The sequence below is a fragment of the Telopea speciosissima genome, chromosome 11 (genome assembly GCF_018873765.1).
Source record: "Telopea speciosissima isolate NSW1024214 ecotype Mountain lineage chromosome 11, Tspe_v1, whole genome shotgun sequence".
NCBI lineage: Eukaryota > Viridiplantae > Streptophyta > Magnoliopsida > Proteales > Proteaceae > Telopea > Telopea speciosissima.
This window is the reverse complement of record NC_057926.1, coordinates 18,958,629-18,971,053: the sequence shown is the minus strand read 5'-3', so window position 1 is coordinate 18,971,053 and position 12,425 is coordinate 18,958,629. Positions and strand designations below refer to the sequence as shown.

Here is a 12,425-nt window from a genome sequence, read left to right as displayed (position 1 = left end):
CAGGCCTCGCTGCATCTAGAGTTTTCAATTTTAGGGATAAAAGATGATTCAAAGATGATACAGTAAAAAGAAGAACTTCAGAAGCCAAGGATTTATAAGAAACTAAAAATGTAGAAAGGGGTTAAGATTCGCCCATTTTCATTAACAACCTCTTTCTTTGAAACCAAATACATTTAAAAAAAAAACACTACTTTATTTGAAAGCTTTTCTTACCACAAAAGACTACTAAGAAAAGCTTTCACACCAGACAGACGACACAACACAGTGAAAACATCTAGTAAAGTCATCCCTCTCCGATCGGATCCTCACTTGCAGGTGCAGGAATTGCAGGTGCAGTTGGCTCCGCACTTGCAGCCATCGTTCTCTGCCCCTACGCCCATCTCGGAAGCAGCCGCGAAGTACCTGTCCAGTCAAATCCATCGTATTCCATTAACTACATAAATAGTAACGATAATAACAAGACCAAAAGGATAGCAAGAAAATGAAAAAACTGTTTTGTTGTTTCTCAACACATAACCAGAACAGAATCACCCGTAAGGTTATCACCCATAATTTCTCTTCGATAATACTTAATACTTAAGCTATGCTTGGATGCCGAGAAAAGAAAAGAAAAAAATTGAAGGAAATTTTTTATTTGACGTGTAGGGACGACTGGTACGATACATACGCTTTCTCAGGAGCGACCCCAACAATGATGGTCTCTGTGGTTGTCTTCTCTCCAGAGATAGAGAAGTCTGGGTACATATTGCACCTGCATATCACCCCAACAAACAACATAAACCATCAATTTTAACTTAATTAAAGGCCCGAGAGAGAGAGAGAGAGAGAGAGAGAGAGAGAGAGAGAGAGAGAGATCATTTCATACCCTCCGCAGGCACTGCCACACTTGCAGCCAGAGACGCAACCACAGTTTCCTCCGCAGCAAGACATTTTTGTTTAAAAGAAGATACGAAGAAAAACAGATAGGAGTGAGTATGAGACTGGAAACGCTCGAATCGACTCTGCTATGAATGGTATGGGAAACATCGAGACGTATTTATAGGAGCTGAGGAGAGAGAGTAAATGATAGTATCTACCATACACTTGTTAACATCTGATGGAATACAGCACGTCAGCACCCTGCAGTCTTCACAACGTATTCATAATCCCTAGATAGGGGTGCCAACTTTGTACCAGAATCGGAATCGGATCGGAACTGGTCCGCTAAGAACTGGATCCGACCCACTTAATAACTTATTAGTCTGGCTCTGGATCTACCAATTAGGAATTGGTGGAACTAGTAGAATCGGAATAAATTCACATCCAAACATTAATTCTTAAAACTCAAGGTAATGAGAACTAAGGTCAAACCCTTTTATATTTTTAGTTTTTCAATTGTGGCTGGTATCACTTGTCTGATATACTATTTTACCAAAGATTTGGCTGTAAATTTTTTAGGTCCATTTGGGAATCCTAACTTAAGAACATACCTTAAAATTATCCTAACTTATGAGGGTAGTGGTGTTCCTACTTATTAGTTAATATAAAACAAAAGGTAATATAGACTAGTTATGTGATATAAGAAGAAAAAAATGAAGCATATCTCATATGAATGAAATTAGTGTTAATGGTCCTGGATCTCAAGTTTGGAACTGATTCGCTTATTGGTCCGGTTCTGATCTTGATCCTTTAGGACTAGAACCATTAAGGAACCAGACCAACAACCCAGAACTGGACCAATTGACACCCCTACCCCTAGTGAGGTCGATCAGGCATTAAGATTTCTAAAAACCAATAATTGGGCACAGAACTTCATCAATTTCAATTCCAATTTTGTTCTGTAGATGTTTCTCTCCAAGACTAAAGTACAAAGGGCATATGAGAGGTGCGAACTCTAGGGGGACTCTCCGATGCTTAGGTCAGTTCTCCAAGCAATACCAGAGTAATTTGCACAAGAGAAAGAAAGATTCATCAATTCCCTTATCCCTGTATTTGTACGATGAATTCGAGAGGCAATCCTGAGAGTCAGGGCTAGGAGTCGAATGTTAGCTAGTAATCTCTGAAAGGAAGTTGAATCATTATAGGAGTTTAATATGGAAGGAGATCATCGCTGAGAGTCCAAAGGGAAAGTCTTGATACACCAAGGCAGAAGAAGAGTCCCAATATAATAGGGCAACTTAGTGATTCTTAAGGGTGTCTATTTGAAACTGAAAACGATTGTATAAAACCATATCAAACCATATCGGTTCAAATTATCCTATAACCAGTCGGACCAAGGCCTCCGGTCATTGTCTATAGACACGCTCTCCCAGGTACCAAGCGTATCCATTAAGGCCCTTGAAGAGAACTCGCTTCCGAGTCAACTCCTATGCTTTCCCATCTCCCCCATATCAATGAATGCAACATTGGCAAAAGGACACTAGTTTGACTTGTGATCAAGGAAAAACTACATGTTTCAAGGGAAATAAAAGATTAAAATGAAAGGAAGGGTAAAAGATGCTTATGGAAAAGTGGTCAAGATCGTTCAGTCACTTCCTCGCTAAGGCCGTCGGGATCCGATCGGCACTCTTCTTCATGTTGTCAACCCCTCACCTACTAGTGCGAGGAAAATAGGTCAAGTAATCCTCCTTTAGATCTGGAGTTAGGAACGCTAGATGCTCGTAGGCTCATGCCTGTTGTTGCGTGTGGAAATCTCCGACGCTTGGCTCACCCACGGATGAGCCTGCAAGGACCAAGTGATGAGCACAAGAGAGTCGGTGTGGCTCCGGCCTAGGACTCTCCGATGCTCAAGTTAGATCACCAGTGCAACAACGTAACAGCTAGTAAAAAGCCAGATGAGGAATGGTGCTCCATACCTGGGTATTTATAGAGTGAGGATGAGATGAGGCGGTTGGGAGAGTCCTAGTATGGTAGGAGTCCTTCTTTCGGAAGGTTCTCTTGCGTAGAGCGGAGTGGAGAGCTATTTTTGGGGTCGGGCTCTTATTAAGGTAAGAGTCCATGTAGAGTATGATTCCGTGTTGCGCTGGGATCGTGGCTCGATCCTTATCCCGTAATTCTTGGGATGCGCTGACGTGGCCCGGAGATCTCCGGTGGGGCGTTATGGCAGCTTCAGTGGAGGAGGGCTCGGCCAAGGAGGTCGGCTTTGGCCGTCACCTCGGCCTGGGAGGTCGGCCCGAGAGGTTGGTCTCGGCAGTAAGCTCGGGCAGGAGTCTATGGCTGACCTGTATGAGCTCAGCCTCAGCGACCGGCTAGCTTGCTCGAGTCTGGCTTTGTCAGGTGACTTATCGGAGATGGGGTCGGCCCGGTTTCCTGCTAGGCCCAATTCGGTTCTCGGACTGAGGTCAGGTCGGCCCTGTGGCAGCCTCTGATAGGTGGGGTGTTTTATGCCTCATCACAGGCCCCCCCACTCATCAGGGGTCGGCTCAGCACTGATGAGTGAAGTTTCCAGATCTGCTTGTCTGGAAGATTTTTGCGGTCGACCCGAGCTTATTTTTTGCCATGGATTTGACGTTGCACGGTCTGACGGTTGAGTGTCAGTGCCACATCAGCAGAGTCATTATGGCAGGCTCAGGAATTCGAAACGTCCTTTGATCTGGGCCGTTGAATTATGCTGAGCTCTGCTCGGCCGTTGGATCAGTACAGCCCAAGAATTATAAATAGGCGACTCCTAACTATTCATTCTTCACTGCTCTAAGTTATTGACTTCTCGGCAAGCTCGGATTCTTCAGCTCTGTAGCGCTTGGTGTTTACTGGTTCGTGATTAGCTCGGCCTTTGCTTCGTCCGCACTCAGCTCACCCTCAGGTCTTCTTCAACCAGTAAGTCTTCTCCGCCCAGTATGTTAGTTGGTAGTCGTCTGATGGGCGAGCTGTTCACCGGGGCGACAGAGGGCGCTAGTCCGAGCCGAGAGCTCCCCGCTCGTTCTCCCACTATAGACTTGTTGGGCTCAACTTTGGATGAGCCCGATGTAGTAGAGCCTCGTTAGGCCGAGGTGGCCGAGCCTCCGTTGCTCCTGGAGTTCTACCACGCGGCCCAGCCAATTGCCACGGATCGAGCCGAGAACTCTGGGTCATCCTCATCCGATGAGGAGTCAAGTGAGGGAGATTCTTTCGAAGTGGGGGTTGGCTCGGTTAGCTCATCCGCTGACACTCCTGAGCTCGAAGAAGGGAGTGTCGGCACCATTTCGAGCACGATCACGGATGCCGACCTCAACTATTTAAGGACGACCTATGCCATCCCCGAGGACATTCAACTCTGAGCTCCTAACCCAGGGGAGATGGCCTGCTACATCAGGCCCGGTGAGGTGGCTTTGTACGAGCTACCCTTCAAGTATGCATTCAGGCTCCCCGTCCTCGGCCTGGTGGACCAGATCTTGGACCACTTCCATCTGTCCCCGGGTCAGCTGGTGTCGAACTCTTGGCTGGCCGTGTATGGCTTCTATGCCTTATTTTGTGAGATGGGCCGAGGCGCAAGCGTGACACTCTTCTCTCGGCTCTTCTTCTTGAAGAAGTCTCCAGAAAAGGGGTGGTAATATTTCAGCCGCCGATCTGAGAAGAGTGCGTCCCTGGGCGGCCACAAGTTTTTGGTCGGCACGCCGAGCTTCAATAAGCAGTGGAAGCCCCACTTTTTCTTTGCTTCGATCCCAAACAGCCCTCTCCGAGCCGAGTGGAAGGAGATCCATTTGAATTATGTCAACAGGGTACTACCCCTGACCGAGAATGAGATGACCTCGCTTGACTTGATCCTCCAGCGTTCGCCCCTCGATGTCCTCCAGCTTCAGGACGAGGGGTTTCTTCAGAGGTGGCATATGACCCCTGGTAGGAGCCCGAGCCGAGCCCGTCTCTGTTGCCCGAGCTGACCCCTTTACTTAGTCTTCTTTTCTTTTTCGATTTATTTTTGATGTTCTCGTTCTCTTGCAGTGGTGGGCCACATTCCCCTTATGGATACAGCTCGGCTAAGGGCCGAGACCCTTGCGGACCGAAGGAAGAAAAAGGGTGAGAAGAAGTCCCGGGGTGAGTCCTCCAAGGCCCCCAAGGGCAAGGCCGTGATGCCGGGCCCGTCAGACGCTGTGGTCGGCCTTGAGGGCGAGAAGAGTACGGGCCCAACGGGGTCTCCGAGGAAAGGGAAGGGCCGAAAAGGTGAGAGGAGCCCGCCGAAAGATACCAAGCGTCAGAAGCTCTCGGTCAATCTGATGAGTGGTGGCCTTCTGCTCGTGGCTTCACCCCCCAACATCTCCCAATATGTCTTGGGGAGGGCCTCGGCCAGCAACGTTCCTGTGAGGCCGACCTGGCGCCTCTTCCCAGGGGACTCGGCATTGACATCGGCCGCACATGCCAAGGAATAGCTTGACGCAGGTCGGCTGCCGGATGACAGGGAGAAGCTTGAGGCGTTGTCTGACCCTGAGTTCCTCTCCACGCTGTTTCAGGATTTCAACATGGTGAGTTTCCTGGTCGGCTCTTGTGATTAGGTCCGACCTGTGTAGTCTGTCCTGACTTTTGCTCTCATGTTTTCTGCAGGGCTTCGCCAAGGCAGTGGAGACCATGCTTCGTTTTGAGCGGCTCTTGACCGAGAACCACTCCTTGGGCGTCTAGTGCAAGAAGGCCTACCAGGATGCCGTTCAGAGGCGTCGGGAGACCCAAGAGAAGCTTACTGCCGCCAAGGCCAAAGTGGAGAGCTCTCAGGCCGAGGTGATCAGGCAGAAGGAGAAGGTCCGGGCTCTGCAGGCTCAGCTTGCCGAGGCGAGGGAGAAGGCCAAGGAGAACCTGGCTATGGCTAGGGACGAGGCGATCAGCGACTATCTCCAATCTAAGGAGTACACTGATGTGTGCCATGAGATCAGGAAGCCTCCCTACGTCGAAGGTTTTGAGGCAAGTCGGGCTGATCTCTTGGCCGAGATCAAGGCGGTCTACCCCGATCTCAATCTCTCACATTTTGATGATGACACGACTACCTTTGCCGGGGAGTTGGGAGATGAGGAGGGAGCCGAGGTTACCCAGGCTCTGCCCCTAGAGGAACCTGCGCAGACCGACCTCTTCACCCTTGACGCTGAACCCCAAGACCCCCTTGTCGAGCCTGTCATCGTGGATGTCGCCGAGGTCGCCCCCAAGTCAATCGCTGAGGAGATTGAGATGTAAAAATTTTTTTTTTTTTTTTTTTTTTGGGCCGAACTGCCCTCATTGTAACCATGCCGAGCAGTCGGCCTGTACTGAATAAAAAGTCTATTTTTGCCAGAATTTGTCCAACTGTTTTAGCTCAGCACTCTTAACCTTCTCTTCCTTGTGTACGTTGTTCCATTTGAGGTTGTGGCCGAACTGCCGAGTCGTTCCACTAGCCGAGCTTAGGGACTTGTCTATTTTTTACCCATGCTTCACGTGGTCGGCGGCTCGGCCATGCCATGCCCGAGGTCAATGTGATTTTCACTTTGGTTAGTTAATTCACCATTCCCATCGGTCCGATTGGACAGGCTATCATATAAGCGGACGCATGGCCGAGCAGCCTTCCTGGCCGAGCGTAATGCCTTAGCTTAGTTTCAAACTTTGTTAGGCTCGGCCAAGGGGGGAGTTGCTCTTGAGAGGTCGGCCAGGTCTATGAGGACCGGTCTTACGACCTGGTTGCCGACCTATGAGGGTCGGTCTTCGAGGTCGGTCAGGTCTATGGGGACCGGTCTTACGACTCTGCTGCCGACCTATGAGGGCCAATCTTTGAGGTCGACCAGGTCTATAAGGATCGGTCTTACGACTTGGTTGCCGACCTATGAGGGTCGGTCTTCGAGGTCGGCCAGGTCTATGAGGACCGGTTTTACGACTCTGCTATCGACCTATGAGGGCTAGTCTTTGAGGTCGGCTAGGTCTATGAGGACCGGTCTTACGACTTGGTTGCCGACCTATGAGGGTCGGTCTTCGAGGTCGGCCAGGTCTATGAGGACCGGTCTTACGACTTTGATTTAGGAGCTTGCAAATAGGTTAAGTGGTGGAGAAAGACTTTATTTAATTGAATCAAACGTCGGGGCTGAAGCCGAATACAAGCCTGCTCAGTTATTGAAAAAATTTCTTCAAATTTTCTGAGTTCCAAGGTCTCGGTTCCTTCTTGCCCCTCGGAGTCTGCAAGCGATATGTCCCGGGGCGAATTTGCTTGGAGACTATGTATGGGCCTTCCCAGTTTGGTGCTAAATTTCCTTGCTGCCTTGGCTGGGATGCGCTAAGCTTTCTAAGGACAAGGTCCCCTTGACGAAAGTGCCGCTCTTTGACTCTTGAGTCATAGTACTTTGCCGTCCTCTGTTGGTATGCCATGTTTTGGAGTAGGGCATTTTCTCGAACTTCGTCGAAGAAGTCAAGGTTGGCTCTCAGTCCATCTTCATAGGTCTTCTGATCGAAGTTGAGCACTTGGTACGACGATGCCATAATTTTGATCGGGGCGAGGGCTTCTGTCCCATAAGCGAGGCGAAAAGGACTCTCCCTGGTTGGTGTTCTTACTATCGTCCTATATGCCCATAGGACACTTGGGAGCTCTTCCACCCATCTTCCTTTGGCCTCATCTAACCTTCTCTTAATGCCGGCGAGTAATGTTTGGTTGGACACTTCTACTTGTCCATTTGCTTGTGGATGAGCTATTGAGACGGGTCGGAAGTCAATGTAGAAGTGTTCGTAGAACCCTCGGAAGGCCGGGTTATTGAATTACGTGCCATTATCCGTGATGAGCACTTTCGATAGTCCAAACCGGTAGATGACCTTATCTCGGAAGAATTTCTCCATGTTCTTCTCGGTGATGGTTGCAAGGGGCTCGGCCTCGACCCATTTGGTGAAGTAATCGATCGCCACTACCACGTACTTCCTGTTTCCGTTGCCGGGGTGAAATCTTCAAGAATATCCATTCCCCACATAGCGAAAGGGATTGGGCTCAGCATGGAGGTCAGCTTTGTTGCTGGTCGGCTCGGGATTGGTGCGAACAGCTGGCACTTCTCGCATGTCTTCACATACCTCATGGCCTCTTCTTGCATTCTTGGCCAATAGAATCCTTGTCGAAGTATGTTGTATGCGAGAGCTCGGCCACCCATGTGACTTTCGTATATTCCCTCATGTACCTCGGCCAAGGCATACTCAGCTCCCTTCGGTCCAAGGCATCGGAGAAGAGGGGCCGAGATTGCTCTTTTGTAGAGCACTCCATCGATCATGGTGTACTTGGTAGCTCGGATCTTGACCTTCCTTGCTTCGTCTCGATTCTCCGGGAGCAGGTCATTCTCCAAGTAGTTAACAATGGGGTCCAACCAGGTCGGCCCATCCTCTTCAATATGCTTTACGCTTTCTTCTTGTAAGGAGGGCTTCTCCAAGATCTCTATGTACACTGATCGGCTTAGATATTGGAGGTCGGCCTCGACCAACTTTGACAAGGAGTCAGCCACGTCATTCTCTTTTCTCAGTATTCGAGTTATCTCAAAGTGCTCGAGTTCGGAAATCAGATCTCGTGCTCGGCTCAGGTAAGCTATCATCCTTTCATCTTTCGCCTCATAGTCTCCATTGACCTGGTTGACCACGAGTTGGGAGTCTCCTCACACCTTCAACCACTTTACGCCCATTGCCTTGCTGACTCGAAGTCCGGCTAGGAGGGCTTCATACTTGGCCTCATTGTTCGAGGCGGGAAACTTGAACCTCAGGGCATATTGGATCAGAAACCCTTCGGGGCTCACCAGTATCAGGCCGGCCCCGGTTCCTCTGGAGTTGATTGAGCCATCGACATTCATGGTCCAAGTCGGGTCGGCCGTAGCCCCGACCTCTTCTACTGTCTTTTCTTCCCCGACTTCAAGGTTGGGCCCTGTGCATTCGGCGATGAAGTCGGTAAGGGCTTGTCCTTTTATCATCGTCCTCGGACGATAGCTTATATCGTATTCACTCAGCTCAACCGCCCAGGTGATCAGCCGTCCTGAAACGTCGGGTTTGTGCAATATCTTCTTGAGTGGCTGGTCGATCAGTACCGCGATCGGATGAGCTTGGAAGTACGGCCTTAGTTTCCTTGCGGCCGTAACAAGAGCGAATGCTACTTTCTTGAACCCGGAGTATCTTGTCTCGGCATCGAGAAGAACGTGGCTGATGTAGTATATGGGTCTTTGAGTTTGACTTTCTTCCCTAATCAACACCGCGCTGACCGCTACAGGGGTAGCGGCTAAGTAAACTTGAAGCTCCTCTTTTGGCTCGGGTCGGCTGAGAAGAGGCGGGTTCTCCAAATATTTCTTCAGCTCTTCAAAAGGTTCTTGGCATTCGTCCGACCAGATAAAGTCCTTCGGGTTCCGGATATTCTTGAGGGCCTTAAAGAACGGTAGGCACTTGTCGCCCGATCTCGACATGAATCGTGCCAACGCCGCCACTCGTCCGTTTAGCCTCTGTACTTCTCGGATCGTCCTCGGAGGGCTCATCTCTTGGATGGCCCTGATTTTTGCCGGATTGGCTTCGATGCCTCTGACAGAGACCATGAAGCCGAGGAACTTTCTCGAGGTCATGCCGAATGCACACTTGGCGGGGTTCAGCTTCATTTGGTTCTTCCTCAATACGCCAAAGGCTTCTTCCAGGTCGGCCAAGTGGTGTTCGGCCTTCAAACTCTTCACTAACATGTTGTCCACGTAGACTTCCGTGTTTCTTCCAATCTGCTCGCAGAATATATAGTTCACGAGCCACTGGTATGTCGCTCCGGCGTTTTTCAATCCGAACGGCATGACCTTGTAGCAAAAATTTTCTTGGTCAGTTCGGAATGCCGTGTATGACTCGTCCTCCTCATGCATCATGATTTGGTTGTAGCCGGAATACGCATCCATGAAACTCAGCATCTCGTGACCTGCCGTGGCATCGATCAAGAGGTCGATTTGAGGTAGCGGGTACTCATCTTTTGGACAAGCCTTGTTGAGGTCGGTGTAGTCGACACACATTCTCCACTTCCCGTTCGGTTTGGGGACCATGACGACGTTAGCCAACCAGGTCAGGAATTTTTCTTCTCGGATGAACCCTGATCGGCGAAGCTTCTCCACCTCTTCTTTGATCGCGGTTTGTCGATCAAGTGCGTAGTTCCTTCTCTTCTACCGAATTGGTTTTCGACCTGGATCTACGTGGAGTCGGTGTTCAGCTATATGCCTGGGTATGCCCGTCATGTCGGCAGCCGACCAGGTAAAGACATCGGCATTCGCCCTTAAGAAAGCTCCGAGCTGATTCCTTTGATCTTCATTTAGTAATGATCCGAGCTGGACCACCTTTACTGGGTCATCTTCGCTGAGATGAAATGGGGTCAGGTCTTCCACGGGTCGTCCTCTCCTCTCGATAAGCTCATCCCGCTGATCCTCGGGGAGGTGTTCGATGCACATTGCCATTCCTCGGACATTGCCTTTGTTTTGCTTGACAAAAGTAGCATAGCACTCTCGCGCCTTCTTCTGGTCGCCTCGGCCCTCGCCGATACCGTTCTCGGTGGGGAACTTCATCTTCAAGTGCATCGGGGAGATGATGGCTTGGAGAGCGATCAATGAAGGACGGCCAAGTATGGCGTTGAAAGCCACTACCGACCGTACTACCATGAATTTGAATTGGATCGTCGCCTGGCATGGAGCTTGCCCAATCGTGACCAGCAGGTCGATTGAGCCCTTGATGGTCGCGGCAGCTCCCGAGAACCTGTGAAGTGAGGTGCCTTTCGGCTTGAGCGCTTCGTCGTCGAAGCCAAATTGTTGGTACGCGTTTAGTGACATAAGGTCCACGGATGTGCCAGTATCGACCAATACACGATGGATGGGTCTTTTTGCAATTTCTACCTGCACCACTAAAGCATCATCATGAGGTAAACTTATACCTTCGAGGTCGGCCTCGGTAAAGGAGATCGTCGTTGCTGACTTGAGCTTCTTGGTGGGCATCTCGGCAACTCCGATGAACCGTGCGTTTGCCTTAGCCTTTCGAGTAGCCTCTTGCCCGGACCCTCCGAGGATAGTGTATATGGGAGCTCCCTTGTCACTGCTCGGCCTGGACCCGTCCTCTTTCTTCTCAGCTCGAACTTTATCTTCATCTCATTCGACTCGCCTATTTTCGGGCCTCGGGTCGGCTCTTCTTTGATCCCGCTCTTCAGGCCGTCGACCCCCACGCTCTTCACGGCCTCCTTTGACATATCGCTTCAAATGGCCTGCTTTAATCAGCTCTTCGATTTCTCTTTTCAGCTGATAACAATCCTCGGTGTCATGACCGGTGTCCTTGTGGAGCTGACAATATTTGTTGGGATTCCGAGATGACCCCGCTTGCATCGGTCGGGGTCGACGGATGTACCCACCGTCCTGTATTTGCATCAAAATCTCCTTGCGCGAGGTATTCAGTGGGGTGTAATCAGGGCTCCGAGCTCGATCCGACCTGTCGGCTCAGTGATCCATCCTGGGCCGTTTGTCCTCCCTACGGTCGTCTGTTGTCGGCCTTTTCTTGTCGGGTCGGCCTTCTTTTCCCTTCCGGGCCTGGAGGACCTCGGCCATATTTGCTAATTCATTGCATCTCTCCAAGAGCTCGGCCAGGTTTCTGGTCGGCTTCCGGGCCAAGTCCTTGATGAGGTCCATGTTGGCAAGCCCGTTGCTCATAGCCGTATGGGCCGTGGCCTCATCCAAATCCTTGATGTCTAATGATTCCTTGTTGAAGCGGGAGACGAAAGCTCGGATCGACTCGTCGGGCCTTTGCTTCACACTAAGGAGGTTGACCATTGTCTTCTTGTGTTTCATACTACTCTGTAAGCGCGTGACGAAGGCTCGACAGAGTTGAGCAAAGCTTATTATGCAGTTCATCGGCAACCAGGAGAACCATGAGGTCGCCGCGCCCTTGAGGGATGCAAGGAAGGCTTGACAAGAAACAATCTCGGTTCCTCCGTATATGGTCATCATCGCATTAAAGTAGTTGATGTGATCCGTCGGGTCGGTCGTCCCATCATATCGGTCGAACGGGGGAGGTTTAAACCCAGTTGGTAGCGGCGCAGTCATGATCTCAGGAGGATATGGGTGACGCCCAACCAACGAATAGGCGTCCGGGGTCGCTTGTTTCTTCAACCCCTCCACTTGCTCCGCCAAGTCTCATAGCCGCCTCTCCAGCTCAGTTTCAGGTGCTCGGCCAACGGGCTCCTCAGTCCGAGGTCGGTAGGCTCGGTCATCCTATTGTGGTCGGCCATTCTGGTCAGCTCGGTCCGCACCATCTTTCATTGTTCTTCTTTCCTCCTGGAAGTTGGACCCACGGGGGCTCCCCTGTTGTCCATCTCGGGGAGGCGAGCTTTGATGTCGGGGGGTACGATGAGATCCTTCTCCTTGTCTCACAGCGCGCCTTTCATTCGGCTCTTTCCCTTGTTCTCAGACTCTCCTCGGCTGTCCGTCCTCTCTGAGCCATCCAGAAAATACCGACCTCCTCGCTACCGAGCCGGCTGGTTCGATTTCCTGCCCTGTTCCCGGGCTTCGGAGATGCTC

At 50.6% G+C, this 12,425-nt stretch overlaps 1 protein-coding gene across 1 annotated transcript; it reads right to left on the bottom strand.

Annotated features, from left to right (window-relative positions):
- Positions 1-267: 267 nt before the first annotated feature.
- Positions 268-974, bottom strand: LOC122645606 (metallothionein-like protein 2). Its single transcript, XM_043838919.1, has 3 exons — positions 866-974; positions 668-751; positions 268-402 (listed from the first exon to the last, which is right to left on the bottom strand). The coding sequence occupies exons 1-3, from the start codon at positions 928-930 to the stop codon at positions 306-308; spliced, it is 246 nt and encodes an 81-aa protein (XP_043694854.1). The 5' UTR covers positions 931-974; the 3' UTR covers positions 268-305.
- Between the last annotated feature and the right edge of the window lie 11,451 nt (positions 975-12,425).